We start from the raw sequence: 24,717 nt of genomic DNA, 5'->3' as shown, positions 1-24,717 counted from the left end.
AAAAAAAAAAAAGAAAAGAAAAGAAAAAGGGGGAAAAAATCGGAATTGCAGCCGGGGGATGGGCTCGCCGGCGGGGAGGGAAGGAAGCTCGGAGCTGCCGGCTCGCTCCCTCGCTCGCCTTGCAATGAGCCGACAGCCGGCAGCTGCCTCCTATTTCTAGGCAGCCAGGCCGGCCGGCAGCAGGCGGCTCTCCGCCCTCCGGGGCGGGGGCGGCGGGGCCGCGCTGCCGCCTGCCTCCTGCCTCCTGCCGCCGGCCCCCCGCACTGCAGCGGGGACAAAGGAGGCGCCTTTGTGTCCCCCCCCCGCCGCTTTGCCGGGGAGGGACGGACGGACGGACACACACACACACACACACAGCGGGAGCCCCCCCCGCCCCGTGCAATCCTTTGCAACCCTTTGCTCCGGGAGCCGTGCGCATGCCTATAGCGCGCTGAATAAATTCAAAGTAGCGTTAAAAAAAAGTGGTGATGGGGTGGGGTGAGGGGGGGCAAACGGGACTTTTCCACCCCCTGCGCTCGTACCGCGTTTTTTTTTTGTTGGTTTTTTTTTTCCTTCCCGGGGAAAGGAGGGGGGGCTCCCAAGCAAAGAGGAGGAGGAGAAGGAGGAGGAGGAGGAGGAGGGTGGGCAGCGCTCCGGCACGTCGCTCACGTCGCACATGGCTGGGGCCTCCTCCCCCGGCGGGGATGCCCTGGCTGCCGCCGCCGCCGCCGCCCCGCCGCCGCGCCGCTCCGCGGCCGCGCAAGCCACGCTCCGCGGCCGCCCCCGTGGGGGTGGGAGAGGGCGGTGGAAGCTCCCTCCTCACGCGGGCATGGGTTTTTTTTTTTCCTCTCATTTTTAATCCAGCAGCCCCGCTTGCTGCAGGTGACCTTTCAGGCTTCAGATAAGCTATTAAAAGCGGCCCCGCGGTAATAATAACCCCCCATTGCACAGAGGGACGGAGAAACCCGCGTTTGCGACTGAAGCGGGTGGGAGAAATCCGTGAGTCATCCAGAAGAATGCACCGGACACTCGGAAAAAATGCGTTCTCCCTGGATTYGTGGCTGCCGGCATGCCCCTTAGCCCCCCTCGAAGGCTGAGCAATGGAACAGATCCCTGCTTGGCCTAAGGATAGTTCCTCCGCCAAGGGCTGGACCGCCGCGTAAGCTGCACCGCTACGCGACGTGTCGCGTTTCTTTGGCTCTGCGGGCGSGATGCGAGGTGGCAAACATGCCACCGGTATTAAGTGGGGAAATACGTAAATGTTTCAGAGCTGGAAAGAGMTGTAAATGTAGGAGCTGTGCCTCCGCTTTGGTAGGTTTGAAGAGAGCAAATTCAGCTGGAAAATTAAAATGCCGCTAAGGAGTCTCTCAGACACTTAAGATATTCGCTGTCCTCTTACATCAGGGATCTCCCACCTCTAGAAGCAAAGGCGCCTATTTTTATAACAGATCTAGAGAGAACGTGTCTTGGGCTATATATCCTTATAGGGAGCCCACAGTGATGGAGCAAAAAAATACACAATCCTTCCTTCTCCTACACAGGGAAAACTCTATTCATCGGCAGAAATGAGGGAGCTGGGAAAAGATTCATGGATGAYGGGAAAGGAAGCGGGTGAGAGCGGAGCTGCTGTGGGGGGTGGGGGGTTCAACCCGCTAGACGCCAAACGCAGCTCCTAGACCCGCGACGGTGCCTGCCGCGCCACGCGCAGAACATATCCTCCGGAGAGAGGGGAAGACTTTTCCCCGTGCATTCAACAGATTTTGGCCGTCAGTTTTCCCCACGGGACCCCAGTCCGTTTCAGGAGCTGCTCTCGATGCCACCTCCAAAGGAGGCAGGCTGACGGGACGCCACGATCGCTGCTAATAAATCAGCCCTGGACYCGTTCCCACCGAGGTCGACAGAAAATCGCGTGCGGGCATTCCCCTTCCTCCTCCAGCAGCTCAGCCCTTGTCCCCGCGGGTTTTCTCGGAAGCCTCCGGGGCTGCTCAGAAGATTAGCSCCCCCCGAATACGAAAGCGAAACTCTGCCTGAATTAAATTCACAGTCACTTCAAATTAGATCCGCCTAGCAATTCTCGGCTAAAAACGCCTAAATAACTGGAGCGTAAAGCGAGACCCTGCGTAAACGCCTAAATAAATGGCCTCATTTGCAAAAGCGCGAAGCCCCAGCTGCTTCGAGGGAGGTCGGCTGGAAGAAGCGCTCGTTGCTATTTATAAGGCACTTTCACCACGGCCAGCGGATTGCCTCGTGCGCGGCACAGCCCTAGGTGCAGTAAGGCTTTTTTTTTTAATCCTCTCTCTCAAATCCCGCTCTGCAAACACTCAGTTCCCTACAAAAAGAGCACCCTTGTATCAGAAAAGGGCCGCATCCGGGCTAGCACGCCGAGCAAGCTGGGGAGATGCTGCGTGCGGCCCCCCGACGCCTGCCCGGGCCCGCAAGCCGTGGAAATTTGGCCGCCGCTCCAGGGATTTTCGCYGCTCCCCAGAGCCCTTGCTGCCGTTCCCTGCATTTCGATGCCACGGGAATTAAAGCCGGGGAGGCTGGCTGGTTCCCGCTGGCATCAGCGGGTCCTTCCGCAGTGACCGGTGACTTTTATTCGAGGGTTTTGGTCCACGTTCAGGGAAAGCTTAATTCCACAGTTGGGAACTGGTTGCCAGGTTGGTTGGGTGTTTCAGCAGCGGAGAAACGAAAGGGAGAATTGAACGCGTGGCTTTGACTTTGCGTTTCAGAGAAGTCCATGGCCTACAAGCCCTGTAAGAGATGGGGGTCCCGTTCTCGCAGAACCGGGGTTCCTCACCTTTTTTAAGCCGGTCTCCGCTCCTCTGCGCCGCTGTCCCCACTCCCAGGCCTCTGCGCCTCCCTCCCTCGGACCCTCTGGGCCGTTTTCTCCCRGTCTGAYGCCGGGCCCTTGAGATTGCCATGCTGCATCTCCTCAGCTCGGAGAGGACTTGACATGSTTTATCATCTCCGGCACACGAAGCGAAYGCCAAAGCCCTATTTGACTATTATRCRAAAGAGGTTCAAAGCTTTCTGGCCAGGACCGGGTTGCTTTTTTCCCCTGCCTGGAGATGTGCTTAGTTCTCCGTGGGACCATCCTCTATTGATGATGGACAGCTCGACCATCGGTGGTTTCCAGTTTAGCCTCAGTTTGCCAGGCTGTGGCATGGGCACAGGCGACTCTCCTTTCCCTCGCAGGCAGGTTGCAAAAATCACCTAGCAGCTACCCAAAGTCTCCTTCCTGCATTAACTGCATTGCAACATATGCTATATATACTAACTATTGCAACAGAGCAAGCTGTTTGCGTGGGGTGGCGGAGGGGTATTTATATGCGTATTTGAAAACCCATTCATCTCTTTGCACTTCCAAAAAATAAAAATAAAAAAAATCAGCAAGGCCCTGGGGAAGCCAAGCAAATCATCTGCAACGTCTCAGGAGAAGCCGGGACTTTGGAAAGGTCAGCGAGGAAACGGAGCAGTTGCCTCCCACTCTCGCCTGCGGGATGCCAAACAGTTTTTGCTCCCCGCTCGCCGGGCGGCGGGTTTTGCAAACACCGAGGAAACGGTCAGGCCTGGAGAAGCAGCTGCGGTTCCCGATCCTCCGGGCGTGCACGCCCAACCGGCCCTCTGCCGCTCGCCCCGAGCAGGTATTGCAATGCAAGGATAAATAACCRCGGGGCTGAGCGGAGGGCGGCTCTGGCGGCCGGGCTGGCAGCACGCGAGGGTGAGTTTCGGCTGTGCAAACTGTGCACATCGGGCACTGAGCTGTCTCGGCTTCTCATCTTACCCTCTCCGGTTTCTCTCCCATCCTGCGCAGGCAGGAGGCCCGCAGCGACCTGCAGCACCATGTTTCTGCCACGGAAAGGAGCCTTTTCTCCCCCCGTTTCTTGCCTTGCAACCCCACGACCATACCCGCGCTGTCTTCATCAGCAACCAGGCGATGTTAAACCTGCCGCTGGCAAAAGGCGCACGGAGATCGGGCAAAATGCCTTCTGCCAGTATTAAAGGCACGCTTTCCTGCGGCTCCGCGCAGGACTAGTCGTCCCCTCCTCCAAGATCGGCGGCGAGGCAGATGGACGGGGACGTCGGGTGCTCGGAGCCGCTCCCGAGCCCTCCCGCCCCTCTCCCGCCACCGGGACAGGGTGCAAACGCCGGAGGAATCCCCCTCATTCCCAGCGCTGGGGGGGATTTTTGCAACCGTTACGCGCGGTAATTCGACCTGACGTGCTCATCCTTCCCCACGGGATGAAATTCAGCTGGGGGCAACCACCGGCCCGGCGGTGAAGTACCAGCAGGGCAGGCGCCCGGGGCTGCAGCGTGGGCGCCCTTAGGTGCAGGCGGCAGCTCTGCTCACAAACAGCTGCACGCGGAGATGGGGAAAATTCAAAGGGGTCCAGTTTCCAAAAACGAGGAACCGGTGCTGCCGGTACAGAGCAAGGGGGGAAATCCGCGGGGGAGGCGCAACGCATTGCTCGCCGCTGCTGTATCAGCTCCAGTCGAACACCGCACCGGGAAGTTGACCTCGCCGCTCCCGACAGCCGCTCGGCAGCAAAAAGCCACCGAGCACGTAGCATCTGCAAAAACAAGCGGGGCCGCTTCTCCCGAGCGCTCCGGCGGCGAGCGGTGCGAATGGGCTGGCGGCGCCCGCGGGCTCGCTTGCAACCTCGGGCACTGCCCRCCGTGGGAAAAACTCAGTTCGCCATCCCCCAGCGACGAAGAGACTCTCCACAATCTTCTTTAAATGATTTTTCTCACCGCAATATACTCAACCTACAGTCCGTACAGTAAGCGTGGGGGGCCGCGCGCTTTTGCTCGACACCTCGGCTCCGAGCCACGGTGCGTGCTGCAGCCGTCGTGCTACACAGCAGCTATTTCAGGGACGGTAAATTCTGCCAAAAGTCAGCTCTCCCAGCTCTTTCTTGCTACACCACCAGCCTTGCTAAAAGCAATTTTTTTTTTTTAATTCAGAAGCCCTTCAGGCAGAAAGACGTGGGGTTTAAGCCTAGTTAGCGCCTGATTTAGTGCAACAGGCTTTGCAAAGCTGTTTGGGATCCCTCGGGAGGAAAGCAGTGCTAAGGACAGGAATAGTGTTGGTTTAGAGACTTGCACTGATACGAGGGAAGAGAAGCACGCAAAGGGTATTGACTTCAGCACTGCTAGAAAAGGCAAAGGCAGCCCGGGAGTGCAGCAGATGAAACACATCCTTCAGCAGCGTAGGAGAAAGTTAACTCAGCGGCTCGAAGGAGCTGCTAAAAATGGAGAAGAAAGCATGTAGAAATATTTTGAGCTGTCAGATTTGTGCCTTAACTAAAGACCTTTGGTTATAATTAAGTGAGCGACAGTGTTAAAGGCGGATAGGAGGAGTGGGAGAGACAGATGCACTGTCTGTGAGTCTGGCCATGACGAATATGTGGAAGAAGGAAGGACAAGAGTCTGGATTTAACCTCCRTTCCCCATGTTAGGAGCAAAATGCCCAAGGATCCCTCAGTGGTCCTTGGAGAGCAGTGGGTGCTGCAGACTGTGGCCAAATCTTGAAGGGGCCTCACCGGTAGCTGGGAAGACCCATGCCATACTGTCCAAAGGCAGAGGTGGGAGACGTAAGATGGGCTTCCAGCAGCAAGGCCTGATAGCCCCAAAGAAGTCTCCCAGACCTTTGTTCCTAATTAAAAGCCCAGGCAAACCGGTGGGAAGGTCTCCCTGTGGCTGCCAAAGGAGACAGTATCATCAGTATCATCAAACTGTGGCTAGTAACCTTCAGGGAGCTCCAGAAGCAGGCTGGTCAGGGAAATGCTGGTGTCGCTGAAGTGGCCGTGAGTTTTGCAATTGATTTCAAGAAGGTGCGGAGTTCCGTCTTGTGACCTCTCAGCACCGCCGAGGAGCAGAGAGCAGTTTTATCCAGTCTGAAGGAGATGAGAAGGAATGCAGGCCTCTGAAAGCCAAGCGCTGCGCTTGCAGGTGCGTCCACCACTCTTCACACGTGATTCGAGTTGCACCTCTGATGCATAGAGCAGTCTTGCCTTACCAGAACATCAGAGATGCGACCCATTCACTGCTGTTCTTCCAACCTGATATGCTGCCCTGGTCCCACAGAAACCATCGGGATGCTGGGATACAGGACATCCCCACGGCCAGTCGATGAGGCGTGTCTTGTGGGACACCAGCCGAGCAACTCAAAGCCATGCTCCGAATCTTTCCTGTAATTCTTGAGAAGTCGGAAATAACGCTCTGAGCCTGCAGTGTCCACTGGAACGGGGATGTTTCTCAACATGGGCAGGTCTGCGAGGAAGCGTGTGCGAGAGGCTTGTGCAACGGCCTCCAAAAACTCCTGACCTCTCAAGACCAATGCAAAACGCAAATCACCTAACAAACTGCCATGCCATAAAGATACCCAGCTCCATGGGTTGGAGGAGCAAATAGGGGTTTTTAAAAGTGGTTAGATGGCAAATACATGGCAAAAGGTTGGGAATATTCCAGTCTCGGGAATCTGATACCGTTTCTCCTTGAAGTAAGATCTGGTTGCAAAGTTTCAGGCTTCATCCCAACAGAAAGGGGCAAGGAGTGCAGATCGGTGAGCCTGTGACAGAGAGCTAAAATTCAGATTTTGGCACTGTCAGGGACTCCAAGAAGCCACTATCCATATTAGCCTGACACACTGTTGTGCCTCCTATTCCCAGGCACTTTTAGTTACATCCAAGTGAACCTCTCCCACGTTTTGGAAGTGAGTTCAGCTCACAGAATCTCCAAGGGACTTTCATTTTCGCCACTAAAAGAGGGGAACAAAACATCCTTACTCACCYGCTGCCCTCCATCCCCGAAGCGTCGGCACATTTCATCCAGCCGTGTTTGCCCTGTGATTTTACACCTGGAGTGAAAAACCCCACTCAAGTCCTGGGACTGATACAGAGCGTAATTCCCCAAGATGATAAATTTGACTTTCGGTTACCTAGTCCCTAATCGAGACGCCACAACCACCTGACGCAACGCACTGATCCGTTAAAAAATCCTGCTGGTTTGAAAAAAAAAAACAAAAAACATATTTACAGGGTTACTCTGTCCCAGCAGAGTCTGTGCCAGATCAGATATTGCCTGTCTTTCTGTTGCCAGCACAGAACTGGCGTGTGTTACCATCCYGCCTTCTCCAGACAGAGCTGCAGAAATGCGGGCTTGTCCTCGCACCTGATCCAGATGCGACCTGTGCTGCAGCCAGTCAGAGATCCAGCACTGAAGAATGAAAACCCCAGCCCTCCTCTGACCGCAGTGGCAAAACTCCCAGGGCACGGATCATTTGACTCATTTTAACGGTGGTGCCCAATCTTTCAGGGTCGGGKTTTTTTTTTCCCCCAGCCCCCGGTGTATTTGGGAGCCCTCCAGGCCTCCTGCCCTGCGCGGCCGGGCGTAGTTGATGTAGCCAAAGGGTGTGATAAATCTATTCGATTCGTTTAAGGTGGACGACGGTCGCTTCCGGAAATCACAGCYGGTCATTATCCCGTGGACTTGGCTACTGCGCTATTTCCTAATGCCTTGTTTACACCTACCTCTCGTTAAGTGCCCGGATCGTTATCTCATCATTGCAGGGTATTAAACCAAACAATGGCAAAGGCTGTGGCCTCTTCTGCTGCGACTGATTCACCCTGTGACCTAACGAGCCCAGGCCGGTGACAACCTCGGCCTTACCGTGGTGACCGACATGCACCTAAAGGGCAGCCTGCGATGATGTCATTAAGCCAGTTGCCCAGGAGATGGAAGGGACTCTTCAAAGCAACGCAACGACCTACCACAACGCGAAGTTCTCAGCAAAGGTCTCAAGTGAGCCTGCGGGCAGCTGGGGTTGGGGGTGGAGAGGAGCAAGAGGAAGAAGACAGGTTGGTTTGTATTACTGCTGACGAAGAGAGGAGGTGCTCGTAGGCAGCACAGGTTAATCCCAGCTTAGGGAAAAAAGGATATTTCTTTATCCTTGCTATCAACCCCTGCTAATATCAGTATGGCTTCTACCAGCGGCGCTTTTGATCAGGAGGCGGTAAAACCTACAGAAGCCAGGGATAATGTGCATCATTGGGGAGGATGGGCTCCTCCGGGGTGCTGAGCAGTCACAAAACCTCCGTTTAGGTGTCTACACGAAAGTGGTCACCTTTGGCCACTTCTACTGTCCATGGAGAAAAACAGGAGCTTCCAGAGGGATTCACCTGCGCTGTCATGGATGTTGGCTGTGGGCCAATGTCCGGGAGGTGTTTCTAGCCTGGCATGGAGGAAGACCTCGGCCCTATGTCCAACACTGCGTGACACAAATCTCAGTGCGCTCCAGCTGCAAGGCGAACCAAAACACAGTCCCTTGCTGCTGAAAACATGATCTGATGCAGGGAGGACGAGGAAATCTTGGATGAGGGCTGGCATTTCGAAACCCCATACGCACTGACACAGCGTACTGGCAATCTTTCCACGTGCTCGTGAGCACGTCTGCTGCATCAACAACCTGCTTGTCTCTGCTTCCTCAAAGGGCTGGGACGACATGGGCAATGGCAGATGAGGATTGCCCAACGCTGTCCCACACACCTCCTCAACCCCGGCCAGGAAGAACCACTCCCAGGCTCAACACCGCTTCTCGGGTTGAGCTGATTCTTTCATTGGCCTCTCAGAGGGTTCATCTCTCCAGCCCGCTGATGGAAACCGTAAGGCATCAAGAAGTGATGTCCAAATGTCCTGATTCTGCTGCAACATGGTTTTAAACCAAGCTGCAGGGTCTGCTTTTAAGACATTTGTGAAAGGTAACTAAAAGAGAAAGCTTACGGTCAATAGCTTGAAATTTGGAATAGGAAGGTCCACAACTCCACTGAAAAATGTCCAAGGACCAGCAAACTGAACCACCAGCAAACTGGACTACCATCATGAGATGGCAGAGACTTCTGAATTCTCCTGAGCAGGAGGCCTCTGCTGTACTGAGGATCTGCCCTTCACACAACAGATATCTCAAGCAGGTCTTTTTTAGATACGAGAGTCAGTCTGAGTTTCCATATGTCTTCCTGGAGCTCTCTACAGTCAAAGCCTGCCCCAGGTTGCCTTTTAGATCTTATGTTTTTCCTAACAACTCTTCTAACCAATTTTGGGGGCCAAGTTGCTGGAACCAGATCACACAGGTTGCTGGAATGCAGAAGTAAAATAATCAGATTTCTTTATCAGGGTTCTCTTATTTTTTCTGCAGACGGGGCAAAGATTTCCATTTATCTAATTCCTAGCAGATGTTTTTAATTTGTGCATTTCATTTAATCTTTTCCATGCAGTGGAGACCTGGCTGGAGGAAAAAAAAAGGCTAAAATTGTGCAAAAATGTCAACAGAATTTTGTTTCTTTTTTTTCCACCAATATTTTCCAATCAGACATGAAAAATATTAATGGGAAATTTCTCTGGAATTCCRGGACAAGCTGAAACAATATAGGGAGCTTGCTGCCAACATATTTTCTCAAATGCATTTACATTTTCCAACCCACAATGACAAGCTGTTAACAGCTCCTTGGAAAAAAGACATCACAAACGTTTATATTTCTGCCCTGGGGTTTAACATATAGTAGCAAATCAGCGCTTTGGCATTAAGTGGCATTTGGGTAGRTATCACGAGGGAAGACATCATGCTTCTTAGCACCAGGGAGTATCCCAGTTTCCTCCCAAAACTACTGCTGTCACTTGAACTGAGAGCCAGAGCAAAGAGTCAATGACACAGATGCAAGTAGACATTGGCCAGTGGACCATGGTTAGTTCCCACCTAATATGATGGAGAAGAGGGGACACCAATCTTTCTGCTTCTGTCTTTCTGGCACCGCCACTAATTGAGGAATCACAGCACAACCTCCTTGCCCCAAGGAGGCTGCAATTTTTTCTTCCCACTCCTCAAAAATCAAAGACAGCTCCAAGGGATGTGAGCTCAGCCCACACATCCACCTCCATGGTGCCCGCATGTCCATCTCCACCACACCGAGGTCTGCACTCCTCTGCTCCCACCTGCCCCGGCTGACGCTTGCAGCACCGGCGAGGTCAGAGCGATGGTTTCGCATTTCCCAGCCACGTCGTTGCTGCTGCTCGGCTTGCTACGCCTTGCAGTTCGGATGGATGCGGGACAGCAGTCTGTCCTCGCCCGGGTGGTGAGATCCACGGGGGTTTGCATCAGCGCAGCCCAGAGCGTTTCCCATTGCTACAAACCTGCCTCCTTCCCATTTCAAACGCTTTCTTCCAAAGGTAACCGGTGCAAACGCCCTGCTAACCCCCCTCACCCAAGCCCGAATCCAACCCCGCACAAGAGCACAGCTCGCTCGGGCTGCGGGACACGTGCTGCATTGCACGCRAGCGCCTCAGTCCCTGGCAGCCTGCACCACCACCGACTTCTAATGTTATTCAGAAGTCTGGTCATTTTGCATTCAGACGGAGTCAGTCATCGAAAAAAAACAGGGTGACTAACGCCGAGCACTAGCAGGCATCAGCCACATCCCGCGTTGCCTTGTCTTGTCTTGTCTGCAACCAGGCCGTTAGCCACCAGGGCCACTACGCCGAATTAACCCCATCATGGCAAACACGCCGCGGCTTTTGCGGTGGGACGGTGGCAGCCCAAACCAGGAAAGGCAACCACAGATTTTCCAAAATCTGGCAGTCAGACTGTAAAGTATACGTAAAAAAGACTTCCTTCCACCCATGCATCCGCCACCGAGAAGCTGCTCAGATTGCTGCAATTCCGACAACCGTTTGTGGACCATCCTTTAACCRTTTATTAACGTATTTACAGAGCCAATGTGTTTGACTTGGATTCGTTTCAGTGCGGCTCAGCTGCRTCCAAACCAAATTCTCCACTCMAAAAAAAAAAGAGAGAAAAGAGGGGGTGGGGGGTAGCAGCAGCAACCAGAGGCAMTTGCATGTTTAAGAGAACTAGACTGAGCTGTGTTCTCCCACCTRGGTGTTATTCCCAGCTGCTGCTACAAGGTGGAAATCCATTCCCTGCCTTTGGCAAACTAAACCTCGGAGAAACAAAACAAAGCGAAAAAAATCACTGCTGGCAGGTGCCTCTTCTGTCTCGACTCACTCTGCTCAGGTCACGGCTAAACAGCACGGAGATTTCGCTGGCAAAGCCCCTCCCCAGTCCCTGTTCCCACCCCCGAGCATCCTCCTCGGCTGTGAGCTGGATCCATTGCTCCAACTGGGAAACGGATCCTGATTTGAAAAAAATGACAACAACAACAACAACAAGAATATATATATATATATTTATATATATATAAAAATACACACACACACACACACACACACACACACATATATATGGGGGTTTATCACCAAAATATTGATAGTGAGCAAAAACGAGTCAAAGACTCAAATTTCTGGCCCAGAGTCACCCCGTTGGCATCAAGGTCGGCTGCTCGGCCGGGTCAAACCCTGAAAGCAGGAGCTTGCTTGTAATGAACGGAGACGGGCGACACCTCGGCCGCTTAGCGCCTGGGTGCCTCCACCCTCCCCTCGGACGGGACAACCCAGCGGCGCCCGGCTGCAATTTTGGGGACAGAATAATTAAGCCGCGGGGCTTCCTGGGGCGCTGCAATCRGAGACGTGGCTCTCAGCCCCCGCCTTCGTGCCCACGAGCCAGGCACGAGAAGCGCGCGTTATCTGCCTGTTCATCCCTCCCGCCTTCCCCCCCCCCCCGAAAGCTATCCGTCTCCCTTGTTTGCAGGCTCAGCCGTTCCCCAGCTTTCCCGGAAACCCCTCCTAGGCGGAGGAAGCGCACCAGCGCCCGGGCGACGGCTGTGCATGCCCCTTCCGCGTGGCCGCGGGCGTTGCGTGCGTGCGTGCTTGGCACGGCTGCGGAGGAGCCGCCGGCAGCCCGCGGCGGGCAGCGACGGCGGGCAAGGAGAGGCCCACGCGGCTCCCGCCGGCGCGCACGCGAGCGAGGCGTGCACAGCCGGGCAGCCGGGCAAACAAGTTTACAACCGAACTCCGCAATGCTTTTTGGCTCGGGCAGGGGAAAACATAACTGTTTGCAAGGGTTTCGCGTTGCAGGGCCAGTTAACCCCATCCCTGCCAGGTCCACCCCAAAAGTSCCGCTGCCGAGGGCTGCCTTCCCCGCTAAGCGGGCCGATCCCAGGGCTGGAGGCTTTGCAGGAACCTGGCCAGCGTCTCCTTTTTCCCGGCGGGTTTACTCTCACCCCTTCCCCAGCCCCGGGGCCGCGTGGTTTCTACCAGTTTCTGGGAGATGTTCCTCCAACCTGCTCTTAAGGCAAAGTCACCACCCTGCCCTTGAATAACCTATGCCAAAGACTGTCAAAGCTCTCCCTGGTTTCCAACCCGACTCTCTCCGCTGGGGTTTTGACACGCTGGTCCTACCCCACAGTGGCTAGGGCTTGGTTTTGAAGGTCCACGTTGCACCACTTTAAGGTCAAAGAAGGCTTCTGGGCATAGGGACACGCTGGGGGATGCTCGAGGAGCACAGGCTCACGACAAGCCGGCTTGTCCTTTCAACAGCCGCAGGGGGTTGCCCGTGTGTTTTTTCGGCTGAAGTCCCCGTGCAGCCGCTGTCAACAACGTCCCGTGCTGACGCRGGCCGCGGGGACCAGCCGGGGCAGGGGACAGCAGCGCCGGCACGGCCCGCAGGCACGGCGCGTCCTGCCCGCAGGATCGAATCACCGGCTTCGCTGCCGGCCTCGAAACAAGCYGGGCTCGGACCGGCCGGAGCGACCCCTCGCCGAGTTGGCCCCGGGCCGGGAAACGCGGCCAAGGGAGAGCTGGCGGGAGGGCTGGCTGCGGGAAAAGCAGCTGGTTTTCCTTGCAAGCCCTCTCCGGAGGGCACAGATATGGGGGGGGGGGAGGCGGATATTTCTGCCCCAGCAATGTGCACGACCCACGTGGGATGCCACGCTGTGCAACAAGCTCCGGCCATACGCGGCCCAGCCATACGGTACGTGGGAGCGTCCCCAGACGCAGGCGGACGCGGCCGCCTAGATTTGGGATGGAGAGGGCTCAGCAAAGCTAAACCGAATTCAGCAGCTCCGATCCCTTCCCGTGGCGCTAGCTGAGCCACGGCAGCCACGCTCATCAGATCCCGCGTGCTGAATGAAACAGGGTAAGGGCAGATATAGAAAGAAAACCCATAAAAATGAAGCAGTTGTGGCTCATGCTTAGGACAGCAGCCTGGGAGCCAGGAAAGCCACAGTCCTAAGCAAGTCCTCCAGCAAATCGCTCCACCTGCCCGTGCCTCAGTTTCCCCTGCCTCATATGATACAGTTAATCCTCCGGAGAAGAGAAGAGAGGGAAAAAAGAGAAGAAAAGAAGAGAGAAGGAAAACAGGGACTAACTAGCCAAGGGCAGGCCAAAAACAATCTCAGCAGCCTGATACGAATCAACAACGTGATGCCACCGTAAAAAAAAAAAAAACCAACAAAAAAACCCCACACACAAAAAGGGAAAGCCTCATTCCAGGCTGTTTTAGCAGTACCCAGAATGCAAAAGGTCAGGTTTTCTGGCCCTGCTGGTGCTGGTTGCTCAGCACCGAGGAGGGACATGTCTCACTCTGGGCCCCACACTTTTCAGAAGAGCTCAAACCAGGGACAGTCCAGAGGAGGGTAACAGCAGAGATGTTTCCAGGCTGGGATTCATGGGAGAGCACAAAATAAGGGAGAAACTTGTAGATGCGGCATGGGGAGAAAGCACGGGAACAGCTTTCTGTCTGAAAAAGAGTGTTATAAAGAAAATGCTAACTATCTTGATAGCCTTATATGCAGCAAGGAAGATTCAAGGTAGATACAGGAGAAGTTGTCCAACTACTAGGGGAACCCTGGGGGAGGCTGTCTTGGGGGGCATAAGGAATCCCCCAGGGGAAAATATAAGAAAAAAAAAATAAGGAGAAATTTAAAACTGCTCCAAAGGGTTTGGTCTTGCCTCACATCGCCAGTCACATTTTCTAGCCTTTCTGCTGATAAAATGCGGCTATTGTGGAAAAGAGCGGGGTGCCCAGCAGAGGCTGGGGCAGAGCCTGCATGTGCGTGTGTGTGCAGGTGTGCCTACATGCACGCACGCACCAGGCCAACAGCAGTGACACCTTGCCAGCTGCCGCTTTGGAAATCCTCCCACGTACCTCCACGAAAATCCCGGGGTCATCTGATTTTGTGCCAATACCTCCAGAGTTGGGCTCCTCCAGAGAAGACGCGTTGGTGTTTCCCTTCTCAAGGCTCATGTAAGCCTGTGTATCTGGGCTTGCGGGGCTGTGGTCATCAGAGGCAAATTGCTTATCTGTCTGGAGGGGCAGGGGCTGGATTTCTACCTGCCCCTCTCTGCAGCAGCAGGGTTTCTCATGGAGGAGAAACCTGTTGCTTCTGGGTCTTCATTTTGCTTCTGTGTAGGYCAAATGATGATGATTTCAGCAAGTTGCTTCTCCAAGAGAAGTAACAGGGACAAAACTCCAAGACAGCGCTCAAGCCCCAAGCACCACATCAAAGTAGGGCAAACAGGAAGGAGGATGAGGGAATAGGACCAAGCTTGAGATCCAGAAAGACTCGGGAGTTGGTTTATGACAAGGTTCATTTCTCAATAGTCCCAGGTGCATTAGGAAAGGATTAGGCATGCCAGACACCTTGGCAACATGGGCTACTGATGGCGAGAAGAAGATCTGGGGGAGGCACCTGAGATGGTTTGAGGCCAGGCTGAGAAGTGACCTGCAGTAAGTCAACGGTGTGATCTGAGCGTTCGTTTGAAGCCCAGACTCACGCTAAGCTCCTGAGCTCCCTGGAGGGGTGACCTGACCCATCTCACACAGACCAAGCCCAGCCAGCTCGACTCTTCCCAAATAACATGGACACTGAGCCTGGTCTTCAGCCAGCAGCGTGGAGAGAAAACACATGAGTTGTGTTCATGCCTGCTTACCGTGTAAACATGGCACACGAGAGTCCTCCAGCCACGCAAGAGGAAGGCAAGAGCCCAAAGGAGGGTTTTTCCAAACCASTTGCCAGCTCCTCAGAGGTCACTTGCCAGCACATTGAATTGGCTGGTGGGTTGCCGGCCTTGGAAATGCCAGTTACCCACATGTTTGTCTGCTCTTAGGTTAGGAAATGAAGAGCTGCTATCAGGAACTGCATCTTTAGGTGGTTTCAGTTCCCAGACTCAGGAAGTCTGAGAAGCTTTAACCACCCATCTTTGCCACCGCGGCGGGTTTCTGAGGCGTAACCTGGGTGCAGAGCGGGTCCCGACAGAGCTGGTGCTGAACAGCTGAACCCCTCGACCTTACAGCTCACTCCTGACAGCACGCCACCCTTTCTAAGGCCATGACGACCCACGTGCCTCCTTGACAAGTGCCAGACACAGGGGCTCCTTAAACCTATTAAAAAACTCTGAAGAAACACCTAAAGAAACGTGCTAAAGAAACTCTAATGTCAAAGAGGCAGCGGGGAGGCCGTGCTCCCTGAACGCTTCCTCGGAGCTAAAGAGAGCAGAAACGTGCCTGGGGTCGGTGGGATGGGGGATGGACACTGCTCGTTTGGGTCATTTATTTCTGTTTTGCACGGCGGTTGCTGGAGAAGCAGCCGAGGCGAAAGGTGAGGACACGAAACCAAGAGCCTCAAAGAAACACCCTGGCGAGAAATGCAGGTGAGGAGGGAAGTGGGATGTAAGGGAGTTTCCAGTTTCCCAGGAAAGTTGTTCTTTGAAAACAAGACGGCGGAAGCCAGCGCGTCAGGCAAGCCGGGGTGGCTTCGAGCAAACACCTCCATGGTCCCGGTCACCAGACTGGACCCGGAGCACAGCTGCAGCGGGCAGATGCTCCCTGGCAGCTCCCTGCTCCCCACTTTGGTTTTCCCTATCCGGCAGACCTGTGTGGCTCGGAGACATAATGCGTTAGCACTCAGAAATCGCCCTGCGCGCCTTCGATGGGAAACGCTGAATACAAGGCTGTCAGGAAATCACGACATCCGAAGCAACGGATGACCTGGCTAGCAAACGCAGCAGCAATAAATCTGCAAGGCTTTCTCAGCAAGCCAGAAAACAGCCAAAGGTGACAAACTTATCCATTTCAGTACCGAAAATCCACAGAAAGGCAAATCTGTGCCTTYAGCCTGAATCACCCTGAAAAAGTCGGTAGTTTCCCAGCAGGGAATGTTATAATCGGATTATATCTAGGAGCTGTGGATTCAAGTACGTGTTCGATAGAGAAGAGGATACGCAGCAGAAGTAACACCACCAGGACAGGGCATTGCTGTGCCCTTTCTCCTCGTACCCACGCGCAAAAGGCACCTGCTCCTGCTAACAAATAGCAGAGCCACCTTGATTTCAGCAGGCAGAAACGGGGCCATAACACGTCACAGCTTCTGCTAACAGAGGGTGAAAAGGTGTAATAATGAGCAGTGTTTTTGTAACGGCGGGTCTGTTTACCTGCTCCTCCCTGCACGCAGCTTGAAGTCGGAGCGGCTGGTGCCAGAAATCACCTCCGCAACGTTATTCACGCCAGGGCATTTCTTGCAGGTGCCTGACGTACGGAGCTGCCAGGCTCCAGACCTGCCAGAACAGCTCCTGCCGGGTGACGTGATCACCTTCCCCCTCGGTGGCAGCTTCTCCCACCTTTCAGTAGGAGCTGCTCGCAAGGGATTGCTCTGATGGAACCCAGCAGAGAGGAGCCAGAGGAGGTTGGAGGTCAGCAGGGCTTTGTGCACATCCATCAGATGCTGTTCCCCTCTCCCCCCCAAAGCCACAGGACCCTGATGGGATCCTGCAAACCAGGGGTCCTCTGTGCAGACAAGCACCCGTAGTGACTGGGACATCACACTCAAGGGACATCTAACACAACATGTCTGCAGCACAGCGGGGTCAATGATGCAACGCACCATGCAGACATCTCTTTGCAGACCATCTCTGCCCTGCAAGCATCCTGAGGGCTAGACGTGGGAGCTGCCATTACAGTCTCAAAGATCTCCAGTTTGGCTGACAGTGAGCGAATCAGTCCTCGTAGCACCTCCAGGTGGTAGATGTGATGTGGGGAAAAAGGACTCTGGGAAGAATAAGGCTGATTTTTCAAAGGAGCTGAGGGGAGCTTGGCACCTGCTGGTTTCCCCTGTGCAGTGGGTGCCCAGGTCCTTTAGCCCCTTGTCAAGTCCTGAAGTCGTAGTCATCTCAGCTGAGCACAGCTATCTTGAAGAAAACTGTCTGGGAGGACCTGCATGTCTGGTTCACACTAGACACCTCGTTGCAGAGGACTAACGAAGGTGAGAGCCGTCTCACCCCAAGTGATATATGCAAGGACTCACACCAGATCGCTCTCCAGCCTGGGAAGAGAGGTTTGGTCTACCTCTTCTGCAGCAACCACCAGGCAACGCTTCCTTTCCTGCTGCCAACCAGGAAGATAAAGGACAAAGCTCAGGTTTCAACCACATGCAACAGCACAGACCCAYCCAGGAAGCCCCAGATCACTGTGCTTTTTCCGGTGTCCCTTCTTCCTCTTTCGCCTCTGCAAGCTGTGGCTGTTCCTTCAGATGCTGCACAGAAACCCAAGTGCCTTGCATGGCAGGATGGTGACATACAGCGGCTGCTCTGCGTAGCACAGGGTACAGTTCCTCAGGGGCTTCCCAGAAACACCTCCAGCAATGCTGTCTGGGGAAGGAGCGACAAAGCAAATGGTGCAGGCAAGCAAGTCTACCACAACCACGGTTCTTCTTGTCCCCATCTCGTTATGAGCTCTTCTCGTTTATCCTGCAAAGACACCTTGCCCAGCACAGCCAGCTGCAGCCATGTAAGTGCAACGGCCACGGGCTTTGCCTGGGGTTACGCTGGTGTTACAACACCCCTGCTGATTTCCATGTCAGCAGAGCCCTTTTGCAGGGACATGGCATCCACCATCACCTCTCCAAACCACAGCCTGTGTCCTTCCAGGCCCACCTCTCCTATCAGCACACCAGGGACCTTGGTCCTGCTCAGCTGTCCCAGAGAAGACCATCAACGGACAAAATCAACACCAGCCACTCCCGAATCTGCCCCACTCACCAAGCAGGGCCTGGAGGCCCCTTTCTTGCCCGACTCAAGGCAGGCATCACCATGCAGCTTCCTTTGCTCAGACTTGTCTCGCAGTAACAGACCCTCATGACCGGTGATCCAAACAGTGCCCAGCAGGGTTCACCTATCCAAGAGCTCAAATCCAACCTATGCCTTTATATATACTCGGGTCCTTATTCATGTTATCATGCCTTTTTTTCAACTGGGAAGCATCTTGATCATGCATCTATCATGCCCATTCCAAGTGGATAATTGCTGTATCCATACCCTTGGGAGCCAATCACCACGGGCATCATGCGTTCAGTCTTTGATCCTTGGCTTTCAGTGTTATCTCCAGGTCCTTCCCAGCCCACAATACAGTGAAGGGCTGGTATAGACCTTTGACAGATGACAAACATCCCGTTCTTTGACAATAACTATTTTGACTGCTTATCTCCTGTAATCTCCCAGTCTTCCTTATGTCAGCTGCTTGGCTGCCATAATTAAACTGTATTTTTCAGGTTGGGTGAAGGGCATTTTAGATGCAAAACTGACAACATTTCCCATCAGCAGAGCTGCATCCATGGCTGGGGCTTTGCCAGAGTAATAGCACTGCTCAGAGAACAGGACCTTCTCCCAGCTGATGCAGTGATGCAGTAAGAAATTAATTCTTGCCCGGAGCCCAGCTCCAGGCTGCCCTGGAACATCCCTGCTAGAAATACTTTTGTTTAATGTCTTAAACTGCAAAATGCACTTGAGGTTGGCTAAACAGCAACTTTTTCACAGATGCGAAGTTTAGACCCTGGGCCAGTGCAGCTGGCTACAAAGCCCAGAGAGAAAGGAGGCAGAACAGAGCCAAGATACTGAGGATTTATTGCAGACTTGTGAGGGAGACCTGAGACAGTGATGCCAAAGCAACGAACGGTGAGAAGCCAGCAGACCTAGCGTGGAGGTTGCCTGCATTTACCCCCCCCCCCCAGGATACTCTGTTTCCACACACAGGGCTGTGCAAAGACAGCTCAGGGCCTCCAGAAATGCACATCCCCAAATTTCCTTGTGCCTCAGGCTACCTGGGGTTTGCAGATCAGCAGCCTCTAGGCAGAGCCTCCTCCTCGCACCCCACATCTGGATGGTGCTGAGAAAGCCCTGTGGGGACACACTGCTCCAGGGGCACCATTTCCTAGAGCGGCTTAACTTGGAGGTGACACCATGGGAGGAGTGGGCTATTCAGGGCCAGGCCTTACAGAGAGCCTCTACAAGCACAGTCATGGCCAAATTCACAGAGGTCTATTTTGGTTCTTTCCCTAAGTCAGTCTTACAGTCTCCATCTGCAAGAAGAAGGGATCCTTGGGGGGGGGGTCTCCTGCATGAGCTCAGCATGCACACACAAGTGATGGGCAAAACCCATTCACACTGGCCACTGTGCCATGTTGGACCTTCCCAAGATCTTCCTGGAGGAGCTGCAAGTCAATGCAGAGAGCTCCTGGCAGCTGTTCCCTCCTGTGACTGCTCTGGCATTTCAGATGGACCTCTGGAGGAGGTTCACAGCCTGTGAGGTGTCGCTGGGCCAGCAACCCAACACTTGCAGAACTGAATTGCCAGTAGCATGGCCAGGAGGACCTGCAGATTAGCTGTGCCCCAGGTATCTGGAGCTGATGCCAGACACAGCATGGTCCTATGCCAGAGCAAATAGGTCTTCCCAGATTCAGCGGTGCTGGGCAGGACTACAGAGAGATACATCCTCATCACTGCAAACGCATCGCATTGTCCCAAGTGATGGAGACCTGCCGATCTTTCCTATCGTTCGGGATCGCTGCTGAGGCAGCGACGTGGCCATGCCAGCTGCCATTCGACACAGGAGGCTCTCCCCTTGCTCTCCACGCCCAGTGCCAAGGGTTTAGTATTTTTAAAGCATGGCACTTTCTGCTTTCCTCCAATTTCCCCACCTCCTAGTGTATCTCCTTATGCTCTAAATGAATCCATTTATCGCCTAAAATTAATTCAAGACCTGAAGTCGGCAGTGTTGTCAAGATGCGAGGGTGTGAACCGCATCACGCTTCATTGAGCCTTAAAAGGCAACACAAATCTCCTTGCCTGACATCATGGGATCTGTGAAAATAACTCCAGGCAGAATGCCATACACCCAGCACATCCTCCCCGAACAGGGAGAGGTGAGAACAACATATCCAGCCCCTCTCCCCCAAATTTCCCAGCTCTCCCAGCTGCCCTTTCTCGCCATCCCAACCGCAGCATCTAACATCTCTGCAGTGGCACCAGCTGCCCCAGCACATCACCGCCGGCCCCCGGCAAGGCACCGGCTGCCGACCAGCTCGGGAACACCGCTCCACCTCAGCAAAGCACCTTGTTTGAGTGGCCGACCAGCATCCTCCCCCTGCGTCCTTGCACGCCCCGACTTCCCCCAGCTCCTCACACTTGTGGGTCTCCCTTTGGCCCTCCGCGGCCAGCGTCAGCTCAGCAAAACCCAGCAGGGTCCACTTCACGGCCAGGGCTCTTAGGCACACAGTGAGATCCAAGAGGTAACGTGGCCCATCACAAACCCCAGCAGTGCAAAGACACGCGAGATCAGTTCATGTCTGACACCTCAGAGAAGACTTGTTCCCTCGTGCACGGTTTTTCTCCCAGTGTAGCTCCTGAGACAACATGCCCACCTCCTTTCTGCCTTGCTTCAACACCACGAGCATCCCACTCTGCTCCCCACCATAACCGCACTGCGATATCCCACTGGGACCCAGAGCCGTGGGGATGAGGAGGTGACACTACGGCCTCTGCTTCRCAATGGCCCGGGGAGGATGGGCAACTCCTCCATCCGCCCAGGGGGTATTACAGGACCAGCGGTCAGGGCYTTAGGTCTTGTAGGCTGTGTCCCCCTTGCCCCATACCGACCTGCCACGCCGGGAAGAAGGCGAGGGCTGGTTTTTTTGCCAGTTGCTAGGATGGAGTTTTGCGGGAAAGGTGATGGTTTGGAGGCCCTGCCGCAGATCAGAGAGCACCACGGAGCGAAAAGAGGGCTGCCCCAGAGGGATACACCTTCTTGAAAGCCCCCTTTTCCTCCCTTGCCCTCTCCCACCAGGCCCCAAATCTCGGCTCTCTGAGCTCCTCCAGCCACAGCTGAGCATCTCCCAGCCAGACCGGCAAAGACCAACACAAATGCGTGCAGTTTGCCGGGGCTCAGCCTGCAGCGCCCAGGAACAGCCTGCCAGCACGGAAACGTCCTGCTTTTCATCTTGTCCCTGCCCAGAACGCCTCTTCCCCACCATAGCTCAGGGAGGTTAAAAACCCACCGCCGAGGGAAGATGGAGAGAAGAAAGCTGCACTTTGCAGGTGCATCCAGGCCCGGCGCAGAAGCTCAGCTGCATTTATGGCCATCACCTGCCCGGCATCGCGGTGTCCTGCTCGGCATACCGGCACGTCCTTCTTCTTCCTCCACAGCGAGCCTGAGGCTGCAGGCCAGAGCCTGGGTGCCCACGTCTCCCACCACCCCACCAGGAGACACCAGCACGAGGGGGCAGGGACACCCCCAGCCCCCCCACAGCCTGGCCCCCTGCAAGGGCATCCCCCGGGGTGCCCCCCACCCTGGGCGCCCCGAGCCTCCTACCTTTGCGGAACGGCATGTGGGGGGCAGGGCTGTGCTCGGACGCCTGGGCTCCGCAGTCGCGGTCTCCCCTCCCGGGGCCGATTTGTTGCTCTTCGCTTTTTTTCTTCCCCCCCCCCGTCTTCTTTAGAAGGAAACGGACGTATTTGGGCAAAGCCCGGCAGAAATCGGCGTCATTTGGAGGCAGGCGCTGCCGAAAGGAGGAAGTTCTTGCAATTTCGGCAGGTTTTAACCCTTCGCCGCCCGATGGCAACAAGGCTGGCAGGGAGGGGGAAGAGGGCCAGGACAGGGAGCTGATGGCCCTAGCGAGGGAGATGTGGCACTGGGGACCCTGTTTTGCTTTGTTTTTTACTGGTAGGACCAGTAAAGCGCTGGGCGTCATGCGGTGGACGTAGGTGGGATAAGGGGATAACGGCGCGGATCCCCCACTTTGCATCTCCCGGCTGTCCTTGCACAGCCAAGGCAAGCAGAGATTTGGATCTTGCTGTGCCAACCTGCATGCCAGGGAAGTGCAAATTCCACGCTGGAGAAGCACAAATCCCCTCTGCAGGTATCGCAGCGGGGAGGGGAGGCAGGACAGCCCCCACAAGGCTGGGACGAGCCAGGGCTCGACGGCAAGCTGAGCCCAGAGTTTTGTGGGCTTGTGAAGCTTAATGGCTAAAATTCAACCTGCAGCTCAGGTTGCTGCAGGAAGTGAAAGTGGAGCGTTATGAGCTGGGAAAGTTATTTATTTTTATTGCGGTTCCTTTACTGCCCTGTCCAGAGGTACAGAGAGATACTGGCTTGGAGCTGGTTCAAGAGAAACTCTCTAAGCTCTGCAGAGTTGGTCCTTCCATCTCAGGGGTAATGGTATCATAAGCCCTCTGCTGTGTCTGCCTTTGGCCAAATGACAGCAGAGCTGCTCCTGCCTTCTAGAGCCACCAAGACCTTCAGCAAACCGTCACTGCATGAGTGGCCATGGGGGTAGAAGGCCTCCTTGCCCATCTTCTGCAGGCTCCAGCCCATCAGGACCGCTGAGATGGACAGTGTGAGCACTTCTCATCCACTCCAGAGCAGGGTCTGCCAGGTTGGCTTAACCTCCCCCTGCCCCGAAACCTATTTAAGTCAGTGGCTGAGGAACACTCCCACAAATTGCTCCCCAACTCTCTTAYGGGGAGCTGTAGCCTCCTTCTTGGTCCTGGTCACTGGGATGTCCCTAAAAGCCCCCTCTTTGGAGGACTTAACAACTAGTCTTGGCTTTGAATCAGCCCACGTGGAGCAAAGGCCCTTTAGGAGTCTCAGGGATCCTTCTGGAAACTGGGACCAGGAATGAGTTTCTGCCCCATTCCAGGCTGGAGGCAGGATGCGTTGGGGCTGGGACCAGAAGATCTCTGCACAGGCAAATTGGGCAGGTGACCATTTTATTGGGGCAAACCATCAAAAACTGGTATTGTCCTGATTTTACTAGGCTTTTTGGCAACTAAAGGGCCTTAGGCTGGGAAGGTTCAAGCCAGCAGAGCTAGATGTCTGCGTTTCACCACTGGACATAGCCTAGCAGGTAAAGGACAGTCCTCGTTTGCTCCACACGGCCTGCCACCAGCACGCTGGAGAGGAACACCCGGGCAGCGCCTGAGGCGGGGGCAGCACGACAGCAACCTGGCTTTCACGGTGCTTTGCAGCAGAAGCACCCGAAGCTTTCTGGAGGCAGTTCAGCAAGCCTGGATGCTRACTCTGCTGCCTGCAAATCCTCTTGCGTGTCCTTCAGGCTCCTTCCACCTCTTGCTTTATTCACCCAGAAGCTCCTGAGCCCCAGTCCGTGCCCAAGCTCTTGCACCGCATGGGCCTGGCTTCTTGCAGCCACCCGGGCTGTGCCGCGGTGTTGAAAGGGGCCACCGCGTGTCAGGTGTTTCGGCACACCAAGCCGGGTTCTGGTATGCAATGGGGAGCAATTAAAGGGAGAGGGAGGAGAGCCAGGCACTGCCTCGACTTGCTCGGGGAGCCGGATGGGGCAGAGCTGCGCTCAGGTGCCAGTACCGGCCCGTGAGGGTCCCAGTGCTGGCTCCRGCCCTGGGTGGATGAGGACGGCCACAGGGCTGGCACCTTCCTCGAGGGTTGGCAAAGGGCCCCCAGCCAAGCACCAGATTTAAGTGGCTGCATTTTGCTGACAGCTCCAGGGCAGGCAGCTGGGTCTGTGCAGAGCTGGGAGCGTGCGCTGGGACGAGGGACCAGGGCTTGACCTAACACTGCGTCCCTGGGTGTCCTGGGTCCTCAGGGCATCAAAGGGAGCACCAGGAGAAAATATAATGTTATCATGCTGATAAAGCAATTTTTTCCCCCGATTGCTGGCCTCCTTCCCTCTGTCTAACAAGTCTAACACACATAAGCTCTGTTTATTCACCCCAGGCAAGAATGGGAGCCTTGGTCTAAGTCACTGCTGTATTCAGCACAATGGAGGCTGCTCCTAGAAATGATGAGTCTCCAAATCTCTGTAAAAGCCTCAAAAGGGATTTTTACAGTTGCATTGCCCAGAATAAAAGATGATCAGAAATTCATGTCTTGAAGCATGTGCTGCCAGAGCTTGACAAAAGGCATATAATGGGATATACTTCGGCTTAGATCCAAGAAGGAACCTGGGCATCATGTCCATCAAAATCCATATTTGGATGCTCACATCCARACATGTCTTCCCTAACCTCCTGCTCACTGTCTGTGTGGCCTGGAGGATGCTTAAGTCATCACCTGCTTTTCTCTTTGACCTTACTCTCTGCTGGACACCAGCGGTTCGGCTCCAGRAACATCCCAGTAGGAGCATCTCAGAGCTCGCCCAAGGCAGCTGAGGTTGACACCAGGTGCTATATGAGGTCGAGGTTTCCCAAGAAACCTTAACCTGGGTTCAGACCTCTCATGGGCATTGGATTCAGACACCCACCTCCACCTTGCAGGAGGGCTGGGGAAGCAGACAGGTTTTGCCACTCCCTTCGCCAGCACGGTGCAAAGACTGATTAAGCCCAGGAGAGCATCCAGCCCCGTGGGAGCCGAGCAGATGGAGGGCTGCTCCAGCACCATTTCGAGGCACCTGCTCAGCAGTGGTGCAGGCTGAAGCACCAACTGCTCCTGTGTCCCAATGGCCCAGGACCCAGCTGCTATTCTATGGGAGAGGCTTACWACTAAGTCCT

At 54.8% G+C, this 24,717-nt stretch overlaps 1 protein-coding gene across 1 annotated transcript in view; it reads right to left on the bottom strand.

Annotated features, from left to right (window-relative positions):
- The window catches only part of PFKFB3 (6-phosphofructo-2-kinase/fructose-2,6-biphosphatase 3), a 44,164-nt gene extending 22,523 nt beyond the window's left edge, over positions 1–21,641 (bottom strand). Inside the window, exon 1 of the mRNA XM_026091175.1 lies at positions 21,566–21,641. Within this exon, the coding sequence (XP_025946960.1) occupies positions 21,566–21,581 (16 nt within the window). The 5' untranslated portion in view covers positions 21,582–21,641. The remainder of the gene's footprint in view (positions 1–21,565) is intronic.
- Positions 21,642–24,717: the final 3,076 nt, after the last annotated feature.

This window comes from Apteryx rowi, unplaced genomic scaffold (genome assembly GCF_003343035.1).
Source record: "Apteryx rowi isolate R43461 unplaced genomic scaffold, aptRow1 scaffold_9, whole genome shotgun sequence".
Classification (NCBI taxonomy): Eukaryota; Metazoa; Chordata; class Aves; order Apterygiformes; family Apterygidae; genus Apteryx; species Apteryx rowi.
Note: the sequence above shows the minus strand (reverse complement) of the source record. Positions and strands in the feature narration are given on the sequence as shown.